General features: G+C 45.6%; 1 protein-coding gene across 5 annotated transcripts in view; it reads left to right on the top strand.

The window, feature by feature from the left end:
- The window catches only part of PCBP3 (poly(rC) binding protein 3), a 119,969-nt gene extending 107,796 nt beyond the window's left edge, over positions 1-12,173 (top strand). For all 5 annotated transcript variants that reach the window (XM_039495732.1, XM_039495731.1, XM_039495729.1 and 2 more), the window contains 3 exons: positions 2,503-2,555; positions 8,610-8,779; positions 11,840-12,173. In XM_039495732.1, the coding sequence (XP_039351666.1) occupies positions 2,503-2,555; positions 8,610-8,779; positions 11,840-11,876 (260 nt within the window). In that variant the 3' untranslated portion in view covers positions 11,877-12,173. The remainder of the gene's footprint in view (positions 1-2,502; positions 2,556-8,609; positions 8,780-11,839) is intronic.
- The last annotated feature ends 11,551 nt before the right edge of the window (positions 12,174-23,724 follow it).

Genomic DNA, 23,724 nt, shown 5'->3' with positions numbered 1-23,724 from the left:
ATCTAACCTCGAGCAGCCAAGTTTGAAAATTGTGGCCTTACCCTTCCTTCAGTTTCTTCTTCTGGGGGATGGGTACAACACTTACCTGGCCTCCTGGGGTGGTCGTGGGGCTAAATTCAGTAATATATGGGAAGTGCTATATCTTCTAGCAAAGCAAAGCAATTTGACAGAGTTATTTCCAGGAGTAGTCTCCGAAATGCTTATTTAAACGTAAAGCTTTATTTTCCAATATGTTCATAGATTTCAGTCTTGGTGAGAAGTACTTTGCATCATGTCAACTCTGGCATGCTAAGGAAAATGGCAACACATCACATTTCTTTTAAGAAATTTTCCATATATTCACTCTTCATTGTATTATTAATGCAACATCAATTTTTGTTATGGACTTAATATTGTAAACTATGGTTGTTCTGTTTTGAATTCTTAAAACACAATGATAACAACAGAAATGTAGCTTGTTGGTTCCAGGGGTGGTGGAACAATTTGTATAGTGGGGGTGCTGAGAGACATTGAACCAAACTGTAAACCCTGGATATAATGGAAACCACTTCAAGCCAGGTGGTGTGGTGTGGCAACACCCCCCCCCCAGACCCTTAGTTCCAGCATCTATGATTGGTTCATTCCTTTTCTAAATGTACTCTGTTGTTATCAGCAAAATTAGATGGGGAATTCTCTTTAGCAGTACAGAAAACGTTGGTGGAACTGAAGGATAGCGATGCTAGATCATTACTTGTATTGTTTATATATTCCTTTTGGAGCAACTTCAAAATACCACAGGACATGCAGCAGCAATTCTGGGGTAATTTCATTTTGTGACTTGCATGATAGAGTTCAATAATGCTGCTGTGTTTTTTCATAGTGACACTGTAAGTAATTGGATTAATCGCTGTTAATTGGGAGAAATGATAAAACAAGAGGCAGTTTAGCAACAGTGAAAGCCATCTGGCCTCAACATACCTGCCTGTTCTTTTGTTTCATTTTAATCCTATATTCCGTGTGCTTTTTCTTCACGCTCTTAATCCCCTATTTCTCCAGACACAAATCTTGGTGTCTCTTGAACTCATTTATATTCTTTGCCTTAAATTTCTTCTCTGGTAGTTTATTCTATATAATGATTAAAGTTTTTGTGAGTAACTAAATTCACATTGGCTACCGGAAAGCTTCACTCTCCCAGTGCTGCCAATAGGGATATGAATGTCACTATTTAAGCAATGAGTGAAGATGTTTATTTAGAGAAACTACTGGTGACATATGCTTGGTCCTGTACTGAGAACATTAGGAAATGCTGATTGATTACATTTCAAGCTGCAGAGATTTGTCCTCTGACTCCTCCACTTTCCATCTTAATGGAAGTGTTCTTTATCTCTTTAGGGAAACTGAAAGGAAATATGTCTCTAGACATATCGATCACTAGATACTGCGTGTTTCTATCTGGTTAAACAATGATGCAGGCTTTAAAACTGGATGTCTTGCTTTTCCTATGGTGGAAGAGTACAATGGGTATTGAATTCAGTTAGTCAGTTCATGTTTCATATTTTGTGTCTTTGATTCATTGATGAGTGTAAATCTGTGGTGCTTGGACTCCCAGAGTTGCATTGCAGAACACAGACGAGTACACATGAAGAACTTCCACTCTCAGCCTGTACTATCTGATGCATTGTGACACAGTATTCCACTTTCAGTATCATTCGTAAACCACTGGTGAGCACTGCTGCCAGAAGGACATGCAGAAATATGATATCATGTGATGTAGCTCTGCCACATGTCCTAACAAAGACCATTCTTGATCTATGTTGTACCTCCTCTCCATGACTGTTTCCTTACACATATTCTGCTGTATCATGTGATCAGAGAGGTTTGTAGTGTATATACTACTTACCCCTTGATGTCATCACCATGATGATAAAGCATTCATCCTACAAGGCATTTACTACCTCTAATATGCTATGGGCCATGTGATTTCTCACTATCCAGTACTTACTTACAGACTTCCCCACACAAAATGCATCTCTTATTTCTCATTGGCAGACTTCAAGCAATACAGAACGTTGCTTGCTTAATCTATTTCAGCATTTCCCAGGTGGGTCTGTCATTTTGCACAGTGGTTTACAGTAATCTAGGGATTGTTCGAGTGTTAAAATAAAGGAAAGGAAGCATGGACCAGCTGGCAGTAGCACGGAGCTCTTCCTCCTTGTTTCTTGGAAGGAAGACAAAGTGATGGGAAGGCACCTACAGTCACTGGCTTTTAGACGGGAAGCTGTGAACCTCCTAATGAGAACCAACTCGGAGGTTTCGGGGTCCCAGAAGAACAGTGGTAACCAGTTGCAGGAGTGTTGTTAGTACTTTTGTTCCTTGTCATTATACCAGAATGTGTTGTCCGCTTACCCTCCTGACCCTGAAGGAGTATGGAACATTTGTAGTGTCTGCTGTTTTGGTAAAATACCAGGCAATACACAGCGTTTTCTCTGCAAGCTATAATCATTTTCCCTTGCATATGCTCAGGTTTGGATGCCAGTCCCCCGGCCAGTACTCATGAACTCACCATTCCCAATGATGTGAGTATAGCACCTTTGACCGCTCTCTGTACCAGGATATATATGAAAGCTACAAATAAATCAGTTACATAGCTTTATAGCAGCCAGTTCATTGAGCCCAGCCATGTGGTTTGACAGTGGTGTGTCAAAGCATTCAATATGATTACTAGACTTAATGCACAGAAAAAAACAAAGAACGTTAAGAATGGGTCAATCTGGCTCTACCCTTTTTTTTTGTCTTTGCTAGTTTAAAATCTATGACTATGTCTTTTCTTTAAAGTGAATTTAATGCTCATGAAATATGCCTGGTTGACAGCTCTAGAGAATGAAGTCGTCTAATATTTCATGACCAGTACATCAGGAGTTGACTCTTTCCATTGTCCCACCCATGCGCCTTGGCCATGTGGACCTCTGTGATGTAGCTGCCCACTCAATCCTTGTTCTCTCTGCTGAGTGCCAGTTCAATATGTTTAATTTATTGTAAGAAGATCTGGAAAGGGATTAACTATAATTTAAAATGGCCTGTGACAGAGAATCCACCACGATCCTTGGTAAGTTGTTCCAATGGTTAATTACCCTCAGTCAAAACTTTGTGCTTTATTTGCAGTCTGAATTTGTCTGGTTTCAGCTTCCAGCCATTGGATCGTGTTAGACCTTTTCTCTGCTAGATTGAAGAGCCCATTATTAAATATTTCCCCCCGTGTAGATACTTGTAGACTGTCATCAAGTCACCCCTTAACCTTCTCTTTGTTAAGCTAACTAGATTGAGCTCCTGAAATTTGTCACTACAAGGAAGGTTTCTTAAATTTTCATCATTCTTGTGGCTCTTCTCTAAATCCGCTCCAATTTATCATCAGCCTTGTTGAATTGTGGGCACCAGAACGGGACACAGTATGGCAGCAGTGGTTGCCCCAGTGCCAATACAGAGGTAAAGTATCCTCTCTACTCCTACTCGAGAGTCCCCTGTTTATGCATCCAAGGATTGCATTAGTCCTTTTGGTCACAGCATCACATTGGAAGCTCATGTTCAGCTGATTATCTATCATGACCCCCATATCCTTTTCAGAGTCTCTGCTTCCCAGGATAGTCTCTCATCCTGTAAGTGTGTCCTACATTCTTTGTTCCTAGATTTACACATTTACATTTAGCCATATTAAAACACACACCTGACTGTGGCGGTGGCTTAAAGTGGCTGGGAACTGCAGCTAATGGGAACTGCAGGGGCGGCACCTGCTAATGGAGCAGTGTGCAGAACAGCCTGGCCACACCTCCACATAGGAGCTGAAGCAGGGACATGTCGCTGTTCCCAGGAGCTGCAACATGTAAGCGCCGCCTGGAGCCTGCACCCCTGACCTCCTCCCATGCCTCAACCTCCTGCCCCAGCCATGATCCTAGTCCCACACCCTAACCCTCTGCCCCAGTCCAGAGTCCCCTCCCACACCCTGAACTCCTCATTTCTGGCCTCACCCCAAGGCCCGCACCCCCACCCAGAGCTCAACCTCCCCCGTGCCCCAATCCCCTGCTCCAGCCCTGATCTCCCTCCCACCCTCCGAACTCCTTGGTCCCAGCCTGAAGGACCCCCCTATACCCAAATCCTGCATCCTTAGCCCCACCCCAGAGCCTGCACCTCCAGCTGGAGTCCTCCCCCTCACCTGCTCCTGCACCCCAACCCCAATTTCATGAGCATTTATGGCCCACCATACAATTTCCATACCCAGATGTGGCCCTCAGGCCAAAAAGTTTGCCCACCCCTGAGTTAGAGAGTTGTCTGCCCAGTAGACTAACATATCTTATTCCCAGGTTTCCATGTTGGTTTGCTGGAATCATACTGCATGTGACATTAGGAGTAGCCTTGTAGAAGGGGGGAGGGGCAAAAGGGGCAGTGACGTTAAAGCGCTGCCCTGGCTTTACCAGTGGGTACTTCTTACTGGTACGCCGTACCGGCCCGTACCAGCCCACTTTCACCTCTGCAGGGAGTGCAAATCTTAGAGGCCCTCGTTGGGCCCATTTGGAAAATTGAGTCTTAAAATTTGGTATAAGGTAAAATCTGATTTCTTAATCTTTAAGATAGGCATATTTTTAAATAGATAAGTTTCCCTATAACAACTTTGTTGTCTACTTTGACCCCAAGTCAGCAAAGGACATAAGCTCCAGCTTAACTTTCAGCTTGTGCTTAAGTCCTGTTGAAATCAATGAAGCTAGGTCAGTTTACACTAGCTGAGGCTCTGTAAGTAATATTTCTTGAGAATTGTATTGGAGAGTCTATTGGGTTGCTCAGTATCACAGTCTGTTTCTGATCCCCATACAGACAGAGTGAGAGAGAGAGGAAATTGGGGAAAGGGGGTAGGAGTTATTATTGAGAACTACTGGAAATGTGTCACCTCACCTCCTGGTGGGACACTTGTCCTAAGGATCCTCCTGAGGAGGGGAAAGGACTCCAGTGGTAAGTGACCTACCTGTTTTCTTCTAACTGTATGACTCTGCTGAGCAGTTTCAGCTTGGCTGGGTACGGAGGGAAACTGTGCGTGGATAAAATCCAGGAGCTCTATTCAATTCTAACTTCAGGTCCTAACTGGAATGAGGTGGGAGAACTTTGTTCCATCATTAATTGATCAAGACTCATTTTACCAAGCCAATATACACACTATCAACATCTTCAGCACGATTATTGGTGTTGGTCCTGAAGAGGCTCCGGGGTTGAACGTGCTTTGAGCAAATACTCCTGGCCTGAGAACTGATAACATTTAGAACAGCAGCGTATCCACCCAGTAACAGGGGACGTCTCTTACTTCTGAACTTACTGGACTCTACACCTGAGGCAATTGACTCTGAATTTGAGAACAAATTTCCAATAGGAAAAAAATGGGGGTGGTGTTAGTGAGAAATGTATTAGTGCCATTCAGCTGGAAATGAGCCAGACCCTGCACTCCCAGGTGACTATGAGGGGGATATTTGCATTTTTCTTCAAATACTGCAAATTCCAAGCTGCATCATAACACATCGAAGCTTTGTGTTCAGAACTTTGTGGTTGAGCTGGTATTTGCATCCAGTACTGGATTATTTATACAGGACTAGATCAAAATGCCAAGGTGGGGTTATATTGTAAGGAAAATCCTTTCATTCTGTGGAAAGCCGTGCAACCGATACCTCAACTGCTGATCTCCCTTCCTGCAGGCACAGTGAACTACCTGCAGGCTAGAATTAACTTTGCTGTCAATGAATGATTCAGTGTTTGCATTCAGAGTTCAGGTGGAGCTGAGACATAGTGAAATACTGTACCAGCACTTCAGCTTTAAAAAGTGTTCAGTCCTCATGGTTGTAAGGTTAACTTCCTAAATATGAATATTAGGGCTGTCTGTTAATCACAGTTAACTCACGTAATTAACTCCAAAAAAGTAGTTGCACCATTAAACAATAGGACACCAATTGAAATTTATTAAATATTTTTAGATTTTTTCTACATTTTCAAATATATTGATTTCAATTCTGTATTCAACACAGAATACAAAGTCTACAGTGCCCACTTACTATTATTATTTGCACTGTAAAAATGATAAACAAAAGAAACAGTATTTTTCAATTTGCCTCATACAAGTACTGTAGTGCAATCACTTCGTCATGAACGTGCAACTTACAGATGTAGAGTTGTTTTTTGTTATGTAACTGCACTCAGAAATGAAACAATGTAAAACTTTTAGTGCCTACAAGGCTACTCCAATCACTTAAACAAACAAGCTTGTTTATGTTTACAGGAGATAATCATAGAATATCAGGGTTGGAAGGGACCTCAGGAGACCATCTAGTCTAACCCCCTGCTCAAAGCAGGACCAATCCCCAGACAGCCCCCTCAAGGATTGAGCTCACAGCTGTGGATTTAGCAAGCCAATGCTTAAACCACTGCACTATCTCTCCTCCCTGCTACTGGCTTCTTATTTACAATGTCACCTGAAAGTGAGAACAGGCATTTGCATGGCACTTTTGTAGCCGGCATTGCAAGTTATTTACATGCCAGATATGCTAAACATTCCTATGCCCCTTCATGCTTTGACCACCATTCCAGAGGACATGCTTCCATGCTGATGATGCTCACTAAAAAAAAATGCATTAATTAAATTTGTGACTGAACTTCTTGGGGGAGAATTGTATGTCTTCTGCTCTGTTTTACCTGCATTCGGCCCTATATTTCATGTTATAGTGGTCTCAGATGATGGCCCAATACATGTTCGTTTCAAGAACTTTCACTGTAGATTTGACAAAACTCAAAGAAGATACCAATGTGAGAGTTCTAAAAATAGCTACAGCACTTTACCTAAGGTTTAAGAATCTGAAGTGCCTTCCAAAATCTGAGAGGGATGAGGTGTGAAGCGTGCTTTCAGAAGTCTTAAAGGAGCAACACTCTGATGCAGAAACTACAGAACCTGAACCACCAAAAAAGAAAATCAACCGTCTGCTGGTGGCATCTGACTCAGATTATGAAAACGAACATGTGTACTGCTTTGGATCGTTATCAAGCAGAACCCGTCATCGGCATAGACACATCTTCTGGAATAGTGGTTGACGCATGAAGGGATATATGAATCTTTAGTGCATCTGTTAACTGTTTCTGCTAAAATGTTCAGCACTGAAACAATGAAATTCAGGTACTGCAGGATTGTGAGCAGAGCTTAAGTAAAGTGTCACCATTTTGAGTTTCCTAGTTTTGTCATTGATGAAAGGCAGAAAAACTGAATATTTAATGTGAACAGGTCACTGCAAATCTTCTTAGCATACCTCACCACCGCTTCTCAGGCCCACATTTAGTTAGCTCTCTTTGACTGCTTTGAACACAGGGGTGAAGCGCTGGAGATAGACATGCTTTCCTTACTTCCATGTACCTTAAAGTAGCCACTCTGGCAGTGTTTTGATTTTCTTGAAAAATAACCCAGCAACATTCAGAAATCCTCCTCTCACTTTCCTGGTTCTCAGTTTCCCCCCTCACTTTGTTTATCTATTCTTTCCTCTTACTTTGAGGAAAGAATAGATTACTGTTGATAAATCTATTAATAAACTGTTGATAAATAGTTGATACATTTCTCTGTTGGGGGCCTATGCAAAGGAAGTTTGTGATCTCACTGCTGTCATAAGTAGACTGGTATTCCTTTTGTAAACACCTAACCGTTGAGGGCAGTCTGATGTGAGACATTATCAAGTGCATGGGAATGGAAACCTGACCGACCTTCTCATCCCTACAGCTGACCTTTCCAGAAAAGGGCTGAGGAACCGTGTGAAGCATATGTCTGTGATGTATCTGCTCTGGGAATAGAGAACATCAGGCTCTAGTGCTGTCAACCTGCTATCTTTCACTAGCACAAAAATAAATACCACCACCTTCTCTCCGACATTCACCTTTGTGAGCTCAGGCCACTTCAGACCTGTTTAGATCGAGACCTCTAGGATCTGCTTATCATGAGATTGACTCAACGTGGAGAGGCAGACTGACCCAGGAAGGTGTCAGGGACAGGACAGACCCGTTCGTGCTGATTCGAAGTGTTATTCGAAGTGTTATTAAAAGAAGGAGAAGGCAGAAGCAGATGATGTCTTTGGTGATTTGGCAGAAGTTCAGGAACTCATTATTTTAAACTCCGTAACTCTCCCACACACTAAAATAACAATGCAGATAGGTAGCCTTTCACCTCTGGTACGTTCCAACCAGCCGAGGACACAACTGAAAATGAGTTTGGTGACACAGTGCTCTGTGTCTATATCTTGGCCCTCAGCACTAGTTGGCATAATCTCAGTACAACTAGCAGCCTCTGCTCAAGAGAGCCAAAGGACTGAAATAGCACCAGGCTATTGCAGGTCAGGATGAACTTACAATGGCAGAGCTTTGGGCAGGAAACTGCTCATATTACCTATGGCTTAAACCAGTGCTTTTAGTCTCTTGCCTTCATGAGCATTAAAGTCACTCACATCCTTTAGCAGAAATGATGAGTTGTCTGACAACCCCTATGAACTTCACCGTGTGATCATGCTTGCATCCTGCAAGTTACTGTCTGAGGATCTGCTTTAAGAAATTCCCTCCATACTTTTTTTTAGCTAATAGGCTGCATAATCGGACGCCAAGGGACCAAAATCAATGAAATTCGACAGATGTCGGGAGCGCAGATCAAAATCGCCAATGCCACAGAAGGCTCATCGGAACGTCAAATTACCATCACAGGAACCCCAGCTAACATCAGCCTTGCCCAGTACCTCATCAACGCCAGGTGAGATGTGCTAATCAAGGCCACATTCATCCACCACAGTCTCATGACTTCCCTGTAAAGAGAGAGGCCAATTGAATAAGTCATACAAAACTCAGACAGTAACATATACTCCAAGCATTACTTTCATGGGAGTGATTTCATTAGGTTTCAGGGCACTGCATGAAGTGAACACACTGGTAATTTTGTTGTTTGTTGATATTCAAAGTGAGTGGGAATATTATATCATCGATTTGGGCCTTTCTCCCATGAAAACCTTCCTAATGACAACTCAGCCATTTTCTCAGTGTTAGAACTCAGGGCCAGAGCTTATGTGTTGCTCTAGTTATGGGACTGTTAACGTCTCTCTAGTTGTACCTTTGTTGGCAGGAGTTTATAATTAGGCTGTAATATTATTTTCCCTCAAAAGCATGGCAAGTTCTCAGCCAGGGCGTGGGAAGTTATTTGTTCCGGGGGAGAGGGCATAGTTTGAAAACAGTTCATTTAGCCCCTTTGGCCACATGACAAAAATATAAAGAACAACAAATGCTAAATGTTAAGTCCCAGGTGCCTCTTTTATGTGTTTCCAAGACTCAGAAATGTCTTCCTCTTTCAAACAAATTAGACCAATTAATAAAAAAATGAAACAGCCTGTTTATTTTCTTTTAATAATAGCACACATGCAATACATTGGAAACAGAAGATTTCATTAAGATAATTAGTAGCTGAACTAATGGTGAATGTTCACTATCAACATTGACCCAAACTGGAGTCATAACAGTGTCTATGGTTCACTGGGGCAAGGATGCACTGAGCAAAGCCTAGTTGTGCAAACGTGACCATGCAAGTATGGACCATTGAGTAAAACATGCTTTTTAAGAGGGCTGTAATTGGGTGTGGTTGGCTGAGTTTATCCCAGAATGCAAGCTGTAACTGAGTCTCGAGGAGGAAAAGGGGAGGGGGTTGGATTTAGTCAGACTTTTTGTGTCTGAGTATAAATGCACAGGTGGTGAGATGGGGAGGGCGGACCGGACCTCACAGGAAATGTGATAGTTTTCTATTTACGAGCCCCTTGAACAAAGCATCACATTAACATTAGAAAGGGACCAGTTGCAGAAGGGGTTCATACAGCTAGATTGACTATCAAATCTTTCCACACAGGGCTGAGTCTGTATCATGCCAGCCAATCATGAGAGGTCACTGGGATTTTAGCATTTACCCATCACATTTTTTACCTTCTGATACGGGTTTCTCCACCTGCCCCATCACACTGTCAGGATGAGCCTGCAGTAAGAATGCCCCCCCGAGGAGTGCTCTTCTCTTAGTAACCTCATGACTTTGGTGCTCATTCAGGCGAGGGACTGATCGCACTGGCTAGATCAGGTATAGTGCAAACAGGGTCTGTGTGAGTGTTCTTGCCATAATGGAGGCTGTGCCAACTAACCTCCATTCTGACCTGTCCCAACCTCTGCCCTTCTGTCCAAAACCCCTGTGCCGCAGCACCTGCCTTCTGACCTGTAGCACCTCTGTTGGTCAAGTCCTGGGTCTCCCTTGAGCAGAGACTAGCACACTGCCCAGAGTCTCATATGAAATGTCTGTCCTTCCCTAGCTGCAAAGCCACATTTGAAAACCATCTCTGAGTTGCTGGCATAGAACTTCCTTTTAACTTTAAGTGCCTCTTTAAACAAACTCTCCTTTCTTTGCAGGCGGGGCTGTTATTAATAATAACTATTAGGCAATCTGAATTCCAGCTGTGAATAGCACAGAGAAAGAGATGGAGTTGGGATGTAGCAAAATTGTTAATAAATCATTTCCTCCTAACTTTTTAAAATCTATGGCAACGTGAAAAGACCAAAAGGAAATTTAATATATAAAACCCTTTGTTATGTCGCAGTTAGGGGTGCTACGAACACACTACACCTGACACAAACTCACAAAAGCAAGGAAATGAAAAGTTAAGCCACTTAATGGATCTGTACATCACAGGCCACATAGCACAACCTTAATTCTGCCCCCCCCCTTATGCCCTTCTACACACACTCTTTACCAGATTATTTCCCCCCCAACACTAGTAGTTGTGGGTGGAGGTTTTTGGGCATAGTAGTTGTTTGTGTTGTGAGAGGGTAGTTTGGCAAAGGGTCATGTGCAAAAGAGGGTGCGGGAAGGCTAGTATCCAGGGGGCAGAGTTAAGGTTGTGGGGTCTGTGTTGTACAAGAGATATGATAGTGGCAAAGTACGCACCTCGGAGGAAGAGTAGAGGGTATGTACTGTTAGGTGACTTAACTTTTCATCTCCATGTCATTGTGGGCTTATGTCAAGTGTTCTGTGCGGGTAGCAACCCTCAGTGCTTCACAATGGAGTCTGTGTGTGTTCATTTCCAAGGTTCGTAATGCTTCATAGGTGTGGGGGGTGCAGACCTTTGTGACAGTACATGTGCAGCTGCTGAAGGAAAATATTTTATCTGTCAGAATCTGTGCATGAGTTCTCATGCACTGTAGGATAATCACTGATAATTCCAGACAGGAAATGATTTTTGTGTGCCCAGCCAATCAGTCAGGCCTGGGTGAGCTCAAGGTCCCTCCTCACCAACTAATCAGTCTTGCATGTGCCCAGGCTCATATATATCAGGCTTGTATGCACAGTGCCATAAACCTCAATTCATTATGTGAATTATGTCTAAAAATCACCCGAGTCCAACCTCTCTCTCTCTTTTTTTTTTTAACCTCCTTTCCCCCTTCCCCCCACTGGACGAGATCTCAAGGGCCACTTTTCTACTGCACTTTGTGTAGATTGAGCATCTTTTTAAAGAGATGTTGGTCAACAATGAAAGCAGGGGTGCCAAGGAAAGCAGCCATCTGGAGTCCCAATCCATTTTTAAATGCAGTCTTGACTGTGGTGTCACTCCCAGGCTGATGATGAACACTTTAGCTGGCAGGTTGCACTGGCAGAAAGGGAAGAGTGAGTAGGAGATAGCGGAAAAGGGGACTTGTGAGTATGCCACAAAATCTTCATTTTCTTTTCTAATCCTGCTGTTTGTTTTTATCTCTTCCCTTTCCCCTTTCTTTTTCCCTTTGTCTATTCTAGGCTGACGTCTGAGGTCACTGGAATGGGCGCACTCTAATTTCTACCCATCCTCCTTCATTCTGCATCACCTGACCCTCTCCAGCCAATGACACTTCACCCGGCTTGTACAATCTGTATTTTTACCGCCTTCCCTTTACCTCCATAGATACTTTTTCTTTACTAACACACACACACACACACACACACACACACACACACACACACACACACACACACACACACACACACACACACACACACACACACAGTTTCTTTATATATTCCATACTGTGCTCCTGATATTGCTCCTGAACTCTTTATTTATGGTCCCGGCCTGTCCATGTTTTCAAAGTATAGTGTTCATTATTTTAACTACCTTTTGGGGGTTTCCATTGGTGAGACTTCGGAGGAAGGCTTGGTCTCTGGTGTCAGTTTAGCTTAGCTATTTTAATGTTTTATTTTGACATTTTAACAGCTTTTACTGTAGTGTATGATTTATGATGCCAGCTAGAGCTGTGCTTGCTTTGAAATACTCTGCTCACTATTATCCTATTGAAATGTCCATTTTTCATTTTGCTTGTCCCAGCTCACCTTTTAAACCTTGAATCCATGTCCAGAGAATGTGGCATGGTTTACCCCATGTAATTTTGGAAGCAGGATGTGCAGGAGCCAATGAATACACCCACGAGTCCACTTTGGTCCCACACACAATATATTCTTTCCAACATGGCAAGGTCCAAACAAGCCATTTTTATTACTAATGAAAGAAGAAAAAAATTGAGTCTTATTTTTTAACTCAGAAGTAATTGGGAGTGGGGTGGGTGGGGGATATAGTGATATCCAATTCAAAGCCACGGGGACCTCTAAAAGTATTCTTAAGACAATAGCCCAGAGTGAATTTTGGACTTCGCTCAGGAAGCTTAAATCTCTGTGAGCCTGCTGTGTTTGCCATTGTTTGTATTCAATAAATATCTGTGCAGCTCTGCTACCAACGAGTTCTGACTTCTGACTCTGTTTTTCTCCCTGGGTTCCCCGAATGAGCTTCTTGGCTAATCCTGGGCTTTTCATCCCCTTCCGCTCTTTCCATTTTGTCTGAAAAATCTAGGATCATCCACAAAACCTTCCGATCTGTTTTTTTTTTACAGATCCCCATTGATTGATGCATTGCTTGAGAGGTTTTGAATTCCCCAATGCTTTTTATAAAAGGAAGGTATTCCTGTTGCAAAATGATTCCATTTTCCCCTAAGATTAATTTACCTTTTGTAATATGAAAAACCCCCATACATCTCCAGCCCACTTTTCTGGACAAATCTGCCATGGGTGGGTCCTGTGCTCTTACCTATTGTTCTTCAGACCAAGCCCTGCTTTCTGCTTCCACAATTTTGTCTTTGTATCACTGTCCTATTTCCCATGTGGGGAAAATTATATATTTTCCATAAATAACAACTTTATACTGTACAAAATGTCTAGCACATATTTAATATATTACATGTGTATAAAATACCATGATAAAAACTAGCTACAATATCTGTGTAATACATGTTTGCATTGTAACGCATGGGAAATATGTTACTTTTCCATCTGAGCTCCATGATCTCCTGCTCTTCCCCACTCTCTCCCAAACGCACACCTATAAACACATACGTGCCAGGTTTCCTTTATTCTGCCTCAGGAACTATGCTACTGGCCTAGCACCTACTGTTCAACCAGTCTGCTTGTAATGCTCCCGTCCGAGCTGAGCTTAGCCGGTGTGGTCAGCATTGCTCCTGATGCCACAAATGTGTTAGGCAGATCTGTCCATGTTTTTTCCTGTAGTGCTGCACACGGCACCCACTGCAATTTGATAAGCTCAGCTGGGGAGGAATGAACATGTAGGTATTTCTGTTTCTCCAGCAGCTATAACCCTTCATGGTCTAGCTATTTAAGCCACCGCCGTAGTCAGAGGTAGGGGTGTGTGTGTGTGTGTGTGTGTGTGTGTGTGTGTGTGTGTGTGTGTGTGTGTGTGTGTGTGTGTGTGTGTGTGTGTGTGTGTGTGTGTGTGTGTGTGTGTGTGTGTGTGTGTGTGTGCTCTGCAGCAGTGGCAGTTGCTAGAGGTATTCTTCCTGCAGATAACAGACACAGGTGCAATGCCTGTGGGTTGGTGAGGAGGTTCATGCCGGAGCTACACTCATTAGTTGAAGGGATGCAGTATGTGCTTCTTCCAGCGCAGGCCTCAGTCTATGAGCAGGAAGAGGGTGGGGCAGTGGCCCAGCTCCTCCTATCACATCTCCATTTGGTGCACAGCACTGCTAGTACAGTAACATTACCTCACACCTTGTGCTGTGGGTGGGCAAGAGCAGGATTCTGGCTGCCTCCTGGAAAGGGGTGCAAAAGAGGCAGGGGTCCCTGTGCCTTCCCCCTTCCCTTGCACTGGAATCTGTCCCATTAAAAAGTCTGAACCTCAGGGGCTAGATTCCCAAAGAAATGGCAGCACTGAGCATCACACCACCTAACTTTAGGGGCCCCCAAACACCCTGGGAGTCACAAAGGCTGAGCTGAGCGCCTGGGCTCCCAGTTCAGTGACCAGGGAGGGAGAGGCACCTTAGAATGGGATCCACAAAAGCCAGCGCGCTCGAGGGGGACCCACCCAACCTGACCTGAGAGATGCTGACCAGAGAGGGGTGTAACAGGCCCTGCCCCCTAAGGGAGACAGGCCTGGCCTCAGAGAACCATTGGACCAGAGAGAGAGCACCATCACGTGCATGATGCCGTAGCCTGGTGCTTCGAGCACTCACCTGTTCCCAGTGACTTCTCTAGTTATTTATCCACACTTCTGCAGGCAAGCTGGAAGGAGTCTCGTGTCAGAATACCCCGTAGCCCACCGATGAGCACGCTTACCTGAGAGGTAGGAAACTCCTGTTCAGATCCCCTTGTCCTCTCAAGCAGAGCAGGGACTTGAACCAGGAACTCCCCCATCTCAGGCAAGTACTCTAACCACTAGGCTAATGGTTATGAGGGTGCACCTTCTCCCCCTACCCTTCAGTGTAAGCTCACCTATAGGGCAAGCTCTGAGCCCACAGGCTGGATTGGGCTGTGCAGGTGAGTTAGACAGAGGAATGCCAGTTCATGCAGTGCTCTGGGACTCAGGCACCTGGACACCGGGCATGGGGCTGCCACACGTGAGATCAGAGGTGCCTAGGTCTTTTACTGCAGAAATGTAGGTGCCGAGTGAGTCTGGGCACCGACAGGTTTGGTGGCAGCTGAGCAGGGTTTTGTGCACCTAAAGTGGCAGTTAAGCACCTAAGTCCTGTTGTGACTCTAGCCTCGAGCGTTTTGAGTTCATTGAGGAATTTCAAGGCCAAATGTTTAAACGAGCGTCAAACTCCTTAAAACGCATTGTCCCATTCCCGCCTTGCTGCCAGAGTGACTTGGTATCCACGCCCATTTGCATTTCCCTGGCTCTGTGCACATGATCTGGCACCCAAGCACACTACAAAGTGTTTCATTACATACGGGTAGCGGGGGGCTGCATGCTCCAAGCAGGACCAGCAGCCACGTGGCCAGGAGACAGTGATCGCAGGCCCATCTGTGCTGATGTCTGGGCAGAAGAATCCATGAGTGCAGGCGCCTGGGTGACAGCTGTCTCCTCATTTAAAAACAGAACAAACACTTGCAGGGTGGGCTTTCCATTTCACTCTAGAGCACAAACCACATTTCGGTTTAATAGCTTAGCCCAGGGGTCAGCAACTTTTCAGCAGTGCTGTGCCAAATCTTCATTTATTCACTCTGATTTAAGGTTTCGCGTGCCAATGATACGTTTTAACATTTTTAGAAGGTCTCTTTCTATAAGTCTATAATATCTAACTAAATTATTGTTGTCTGTAAAGTAAATAAGGTTTTTAAAATGTTTAAGAAGCTTCATTTAAAATTAAATTGAAATGCAGAGCCCCCCGGAGCGGTGACCAGGACCCGGCAGTGTGAGTGCTACTGAAAATCAGCTCGTGTGCCGCCTTTGGCATGCGTGCCATAGGTTGCCTACCCCTGGCTTAGCCAAAGACGGGTACCTCCAGTATCAGAACTCCTTGGAGGCTTCCCATTTCTAACTCGGCTGTGGCATTTGTGTTGGTTTTTCTGATTTCAATGACAAGAAATGCCCGTACATGAGCCCTAGGTGCTCTAACAACAAACCAACATATGGCCCATGGAAGAATGGCACCCAGACGTGTTTCACACCAGCATACACTAACACACCAGCCAGTAAGAAGAGCAGCAAAATATCCCTCATCACTCTTCACCCAGAGCACCGTTCCCGCCTCGGGTTTGAAAGCATGCTCCGGAGGTCAGAGGTTTGGGGATAATGTTCCGGAGCCAAGGGGTCTTTGTGGAGAAGGCTCCACCAGCAACCCTTTCTCCCAGCGGTGAAGGCCACGGTGGTGCCCCTCCACTCGTCTGATCTCAGCGGCAGTAGTGCAGCAGGGGGAGAGAGGGTTTTCTCCAGCTCCCAGGCTTTGTAGGTCAAAACCAGCACCATAAACTCCACTGAGAGACAACCGAGCGGCATTCATCAAATAAGTTAATTGCTAGGAATGGTTAGCGCGTGTTGGTAGGAGCTTGACTAGCTTTTTCTGACTCTAGAAGGGCCCCGAGAAAGGCCCAGGGCCGCCCTGCAGGGCTGGCCTTACCATGAGGAGAAATGAGCCGGCCGCCTCAGGTGCCAGACTCTGGGGGACACCACTAAGCCCCAGAGTGTAGAAAATTGTGTCTGGTGCACAGAGCTGGTGGAGTGCTGTGCCGGAGGAAGGAGGGCACAAGAGACGTAACAGGCAGGCAGGAGAAAAGGTGAGAGGGAATAACAGAAAGCAGCAGGAGCTGCAGGGAGAGAGAGGAGGAGGCGCCTCTTATGTACCTCTCCAGCACCCCCAGGAGCCTGGACTGATTCCCACCAGCTTCTTAGGGAGCTTCCTGTTTCCTGCTGCTTCCCTGAACCCGCTTGAGGAGAACAGGCAGTCACCTGACATAATAGGAGCCAGTTAGGCCCTTAAGACACTGATATCTTCCCTCACTCAGGCCCTGCTACCAGCCTGCTTATTTGTCCCCTTCAACTGAGTGTTGAGAGCCACTATAGCTGGCACAGAACAGCAGTCATGAGTGAAAGAAGAAAACGCCCCTCTGGGGCAGTATTCAGAAAAAGAAAGAAAGCAAAGGAAGCTTTTCTGTCTAAGCAGGAAGGAGCTCTCCTGAGATACATAGACACAAATGTTCACCGTGAGCCTTCCGGCCCCAGTGATGATGTGAGTGGTGAGGAGATGCCTGATCTTCCAGTTAGTCAGAGTGCAGGTGACCTGGCAGCTACTGCAGCATCCATATCTCCCATCTCAAATGGATGTAACCAAGCACATTCCTGAAGAAAAGCGTAGATCAGAGAAGAGTGTGGTGGAGGCACAAGAAACAGCTGCTGCTGAGTTTAGTTCCTTAAGTCTAGATGATCCAGGATTGTGGACCCACTTGCGCAGTAGCCTGAGGGACTTCCTTGTTCTGCATGGGCCACAGCAAGTGAAACTTCATGTTCACCAAAGACAGTGAAAATAGAAGTTTCCATCCAGCATATTACTGGTGTGAAATCCCCAATGGTGACAAAGTGGAGAGGCCACGGCTTATGTACTCAGAAACCCAGAATGCTGCATACTGTTTTTGTTGCAAACTCTTCCAGTCTAATGTTCCAGCCACATTGGGTTCTACAGGAACAAAGGACAGGAAAAATCTGGCTAGAAATCTGGCATGCCATGAGAAGGCAGCAAATCACCAGAGAGCATTGCATAGGTGGAAAGAGCTTGAGATGAGACTAAGGTTAAAGGTCACCATAGATGATCAGCATCAAGAGAAGATTGCATCAGAGTCTCTTTACTGGCAAAATGTTCTGAAAAGGCTCATTGTCATTGTGACAATGCTTGCTACCCAAAACGTAGCACTGCATGGCACTTCAGATCACCTGTATGTGCCAAATAGTGGAAACTTCCTTAAAATTGTGGCGCTGATGGCTGAGTTTGATGCTGTACTCCAGGAGCATCTATGAAGAGTCACCACCCAAGAAATGTACACACATACCTTGGAAAAACAATTCAAAATGAGATATCACAGTTACTGGCAACAAAAGTCTCAAAGAGAAGATTGTGGCAGATCTGAAGTCAGCAAGATATTACTCTGTTATTCTGGACTGCATACCTGACATCAGCCGTACGGAACAAATGACTTTAATTGTGCGTTTTGTGACAACAACAGAACCTAGTGAAAATGTCCCTGCAATGGTGACTGTCAAAGAGCATTTTCTAGAATTTATTGACATTGATGATACTCCAGGAGCTGGTATGACAAATGTGCTTCTTAAAAAGCTGGAAGATACGGGAATTGCGATAGCTGACATGAGAGGTCAGGGCTACATACAATAATGGTGGGAACATGAGAGGAAAGACTGGAGGAGTGCAGACACGGATCCGAAGAGTTAAACCCTCAAGGTTTTTTTGTCCCATGCAGTTCCCATTCATTGAACTTGGTGGTCAGTGATGCAACATCAGCTTCTAGTGAGGCTGCTGAATTTTTTAATGTAATTCAAAGCATCTATGTATTTTTCTTTGCATCAACTCATCGATTGCAAATTTTGAAGCAACATCTGGGACCATGCTCTCTGACACTGAAACCACAAAGTGACACATGATGGGAAAGTCGAGTAGAGGCGATAAAGCCTATCAAACACCAAACTGGGAAGATAGATGATGCCATAGTTGCCATTATGGAGGATAATGCTATGACAGGAACTGTTTGTGGGAGAACAGTGTCAGAAGGAAATGGAATCACCAGAAACATACATAACTTCAAATTTCTCTGTGGCTTAGTGTTGTGGCATGACTTACTGTTTGAAATAAATGCTGTAAGCAAGAGACTCCAAGGTGTTGACCTTGATATATCTGGAGCAATGGAACAACTGGACAAAGCAAAGTCATACCTACAATCTTACCGGTTAGATGAGGGATTTCAAAACGTTCTGAAGAGTGCACAGAAGTTGGCAGAGGAACTTCACACTGAAGCTATTTTCCCACCCATTCAAGAATACAAGAGTCACTGAAGAAGAAGACATTTTGATTACGAGGCATGGGATAATCCCATAAGAGACCCCAAACAACAATTCAAAGTTGAATTCTTTAACCAGGTGCTAGATTGTGCAATACAGTCAGTTGAAGAACATTTCATGCAGCTCAAGGAACACAGCAGTATATTTTGGACGTTGTATGATATTCCAAAACTCCTCACTATACCTGAAGAAGACCTGCATCAGCAATGCAGGGCACTAGAGACCGTGTTGACACATGATGACACGCGTGATATTGATGTGAGTGATTTAGGTGATTAATTGAAGCCCTTTCAAGATACATTTCAGCAGGATCAGCTCCAAAGGCTGGTCTGGAATATATGTGCACAAATAAGATGACCACCCTCTTTCCAAAGGCTTTTGTTGCTCTGCGCTTACTTCTAACACTTCCTGTAACAGTTGCCAGTGGAGAACGCAGCTTCTCCAAGCTGAAGTTAATAAAAACACGTCTACGCTCCACAATGACACAGGAGAGGCTGGTCAGCCTTGCAACCATCTCAATAGAGCATGAGCTGGCCCAGACTGTGGACCTTCAGCAGGAAGCAGTTCAAAGCTTTGCAACCAAGAAGGCCTGGAAAGCACCACTTTGATTATTCAAACAGATAAAAATGCCAGTGTTTACTATGCAGACAAGAAAAGTTACATTTGCTGTTCAGGCATTTGAAAGTTAAGTGTTACTTAAAATTTTTGAACAAGGCATTTTAAGTTGTTAGTTCTCCTTTATTGGGGTAGGTAGCAGAGCAGTACCATGAGAGGAGAAAAACAGGAAGAAGGCAGAATTGAGACTTTCAAAGTTTTGGCCCAAGCGAGGGGGCATGGGGGCATCATTTGAGCTCCCCACCTCTGGTGCCAAAATGTTGTGGGCCGGTCCGGCCGCCTGGAGGGAGAGAAGGAGGACAGCTGCCTGATGCTCTGCACCATCAGGCAATGACCTGCAGCCATGCACTGTCCTCATAGCTAACATGGCCCTTGCACCACAGGGTAAAGGAGGGCACAGGACCAGCTATCCCAGCCCTGCTCTAGCTGGAGACTTGAGGGAGGCTTCTGCTGCACGAGTGGCACAAAGAGAATGAAATAGAGTCGAGAACCTGCCATAATATGAGTCAACAGTGTAACACCGTTGCAAAAAAAGTGAACATCATTCTGGGATGTATTCACAGGAGTGTTGGAAGCAAGACATGAGAAGTAATTCTTCTGCTCTACTCCACCCTGATTAGGCCTCAACTGGAGTACTGTGTCCAGTTCTGGGCACCACATTTCAGGAAAGATGTGAACAAATTGGAGAGAGTCCGGAAAAGAGCAACAAAAATGATTAAAGGTCTAGAAAACATGAGCTATGAGGGAAGATTGAAAAAATTGGGTTTGTTTAGCCTGGAAAAGAGAAGACTGAGAGGGGACATGATAACAGTTTTCAAGTATATAAAAGGTTGTTACGAGGGGGGAGCAGAAAAATTGTTCTTAACTTCTGAGGATAGGACAAGAAGCAATGGGCTTAAATTACAGCAAGAGAGATTTAGGTTGGACATTAGGAAAAACTTCCTAACTGTCAGGGTGGTTAAGCATTGGAATAAATTGCCTGGGGAGTTTGTGGAATCTCCATCATTGGAGATTTTTAAGAGCACGTTGGATAAAAACCTGTCAGGGATGGTCTTGATAATACTTAGTCCTGCCATGAGTGCAGGGGACTGGTCTAGATGACCTCTCGAGGTCCCTCGCAGTTCTATGATTCTATAAATTATTGCGAGTGCCCCTTAGAGAGACAAGGTGGGGGAGGTCAGATCTTTCATTGGATCAGCTTCTTTGATGAAACAGACAAGCTTTCCAGCTTACACAGAGTAAGCTCCGGGGGAGTAGGATGACCAGGCAGCAAATGTGAAAATTCGGGACGGGGGTGGGGGGTAATAGGTGCCTGTATAAGAAAAAGCCCCCAAAATCGGGACTGTCCCTATAAAATCAGGCATCTGGTCACCCTATGGGGGAGCCCCCCCCCAGCAGCACACTCACCTGGCACCACTGTCACTGCACGTGCTAGGGCCCCTCCCAGGTCCAGGAAGCCCCCTCACCTCCTCTGTGGTGGGTGCGAGGGAGGGCTGCCATCACGTGTGCGCCTCCTCCCTGCTGCTGCTCCTCATTGCCGCCTCACTGGGGGTGGGGGATGGGGCAGGAGCAGTGACTGTGGGCGGGTGGGAGGCGGGGGGCTGTGCTGGTGGAGGATCCGTCTGTCCGAGGCGGAAAGGCCGGGGCAGGGGCAGCCTGCCCTGGCACTAGTGGTTGGGGCATGCGAGGACCCTGTGGCGGCAGTTGATGCCAGGAGCCTGCGGAATGGAGCGCAGCACAGAGCTGCAGGGGGAAGCAGGGACATTTGGAGAACTTTCTACAGTTTGACTGGACGGTCTCTGCCCTGTGCTCATTGGCTGTTTGCTCCAGTGCTCCCACTGGTGCTTCACTCAGCTTCACTCTGTACCTGCGCCCTCACCCCTTGTCTTTCCAGGTAGCAGATCCCCTCCTAACTAAAGCCACCCAAAGTCAATACGTCGGGGCACTACCACGCCGGTCACCGTTCACTCTGCTGGTGTGTTCTACCCTTCCCCCACCCTGTCTCTGGCTGGCCTAGGCCCAACGCCAGCTCCTCAGGGCAGGGACACAGGCACTGTCGTAATAGCCACGGTTAACCATGCTGTGGGTCTCTGCTCTGCTCACAGGCTCGAGTAAACCAGCACTCCCGCCCCTTGGTTTTCCACTGCTATCCTGGCTGGTTCTTTCACAGGACCACAAGGGGGTTAATCGCTCAGCTGCAACCAATGGAAGGAGGGTGCGCCAGTGTAGACGGGCCATACAAGGGCCCATGAAACATTAGCGCCCTTGGGGCAGCCTTCATCCTTGTACAGGGCCCTGTTGGGAGGGGCTACGTGGGACTGACGTGGTGAACAGACCCTGCGCGGATCTGCACAGAGGCAGATTTCATCATCTATAGGGGGCTGGAGGACCCGGCAGACCCTCTGCACAGGGGTGAATGGCTGTAAGAAAGGCCAGGTCACCCAGATTTGATTGTTGTAGCAATGTGAAGGGGTGTGAAGCCCTTCCAGACAGTACAGTCATAATGGGACAAATTCATCACAAAATAATGGTGTGGTATGGTTCTCCTTTGGCATTGACTGAGACCAGGGTTCCTATCTGGAAATGTTTGGCAGCCAGTAAATAATACCATTACCTAGCTCATAGACCAGTAGACCTCCAAGTGCTTTACAAATGAGGTTAATAGCATTGCTTTATTTTACAGATGGTGAAACTGAGGCAGAGTGGAGGGGCATGACTGCACCTGGCAGGCCAGAGCCAGGAAAAGAACGCAGGTTTCTTGGGTTCCAGGCCATTGGGTGAGCCACTAGGCCACATTGCCAGTGCTAGCTAGCAAATGTCTGGTGTTAGCAGATGAGTATAAGTCTGCTGATGTTTAGACATTTGCTATTCATACATTGCCAGATTTACAGAACTAGTGTAAGTTTGTGTATTATTTATTGTTGTTATTGTTTGTATTGTGGGGCCTACGAGTCCCCTCCATGGACAGGAGCCCCTTTGTGCTAGGTGCTGTATAAACAGAAGAGAAAGATGGTCCCTGCCTCCCAGTAGCTTACTGGCTGGGTATAAGAGACAGCAGCCGGATACAGACAGATGAGGGAGCATAAGGCAATAATGAGATTTTGGACAATTTAAACAATTAGATTTTAAAGTAGCAGCTATATGCTCTAGTATTATTATTATCAACTACAATTAAGAAGGTCACTTATTTGTTAAAACTGACCCAGGGTAAAATACCTCATTTCCCCTTTAGTGAACCCAGCCCCTTTAGCGGCTATAAATGAAGGGTCTGCTTCTGGGGACCTACCTTCAAAATCAACACTTCACCGAAAACGGGTAGCTGAGGCATAAGCATCATATGGGCCAGGCTGTGGGAGAAAACCGAAACCTGCAGAAGTCACTGAGGTTCTGGCACTTTAGAATGAATGTGGCAGGGGTCTTATAGACAATTCACTACAGAGCCATGCAGCATGTGCTGAGCGCCAGCTCTCCTGTGCAGTGATGGAGGCAGAAAGTCCGTGGAAAAGGGAGTATCATCATGTATATGTACAAGGGGGGCCCATTAAATGGTTTAGGTAGTCTTAATGGTGTCAATTCCTAACTTCTGACTTTGTAACACTAATCATGTTGTTTTCACTTAGCTTTTCGTATGCAATTTCCTAGGTTATTTCACAGAGACAAACGGAAACCCAAACCAAATTCCGTTTGGAGTGACTGCAGCACGCCCCCCGCCTACATCATCAGCAGGGTTTGAAGTAGAGCTGGCCAAGACAAGTCAGTGGACCAGGTTTCCACTGCAGAATGCAGCTTTGTCACAATTGGAACATCCCACTGGAATGTGTCACGTGTGATCATTCTGGACCACAGCTGGCTGCTGCGCACCGCCTCAGGCTAGCCAGAAAGGGGCCAGGGCAGCTGAGTTCGAGTGACAGCCATTCCAGGAACTTGTCGGGGCCACAACCCAGGTGTGCTGCAGGCAGCAGGGTTGCTGGCCGTTGTCTCTGTCCCAACCAGGCAATGGAGAGGGACTGCATACCTCCCCCAGCTGCCCCCGCTGCAGGGTGCTTGAGAGGGTGCCCCGCCTCAGAGGATCCCATGGGCCCATGAGAAAGCGTGCCTTTTGAGCGCAGAGAAACCTCCCTGCGCTCACAGCAGATGCCAGCCTTGTTGCTGCTCCTTGCAGCTGCCCTCTCCTGTTCCCTTGGGA

Source organism: Mauremys reevesii, linkage group 11 (assembly GCF_016161935.1).
Source record: "Mauremys reevesii isolate NIE-2019 linkage group 11, ASM1616193v1, whole genome shotgun sequence".
Taxonomy (NCBI): domain Eukaryota; kingdom Metazoa; phylum Chordata; order Testudines; family Geoemydidae; genus Mauremys; species Mauremys reevesii.
The sequence above is the reverse complement of the archived record's forward strand: the minus strand, read 5'-3'. Positions and strand labels throughout refer to the sequence as shown.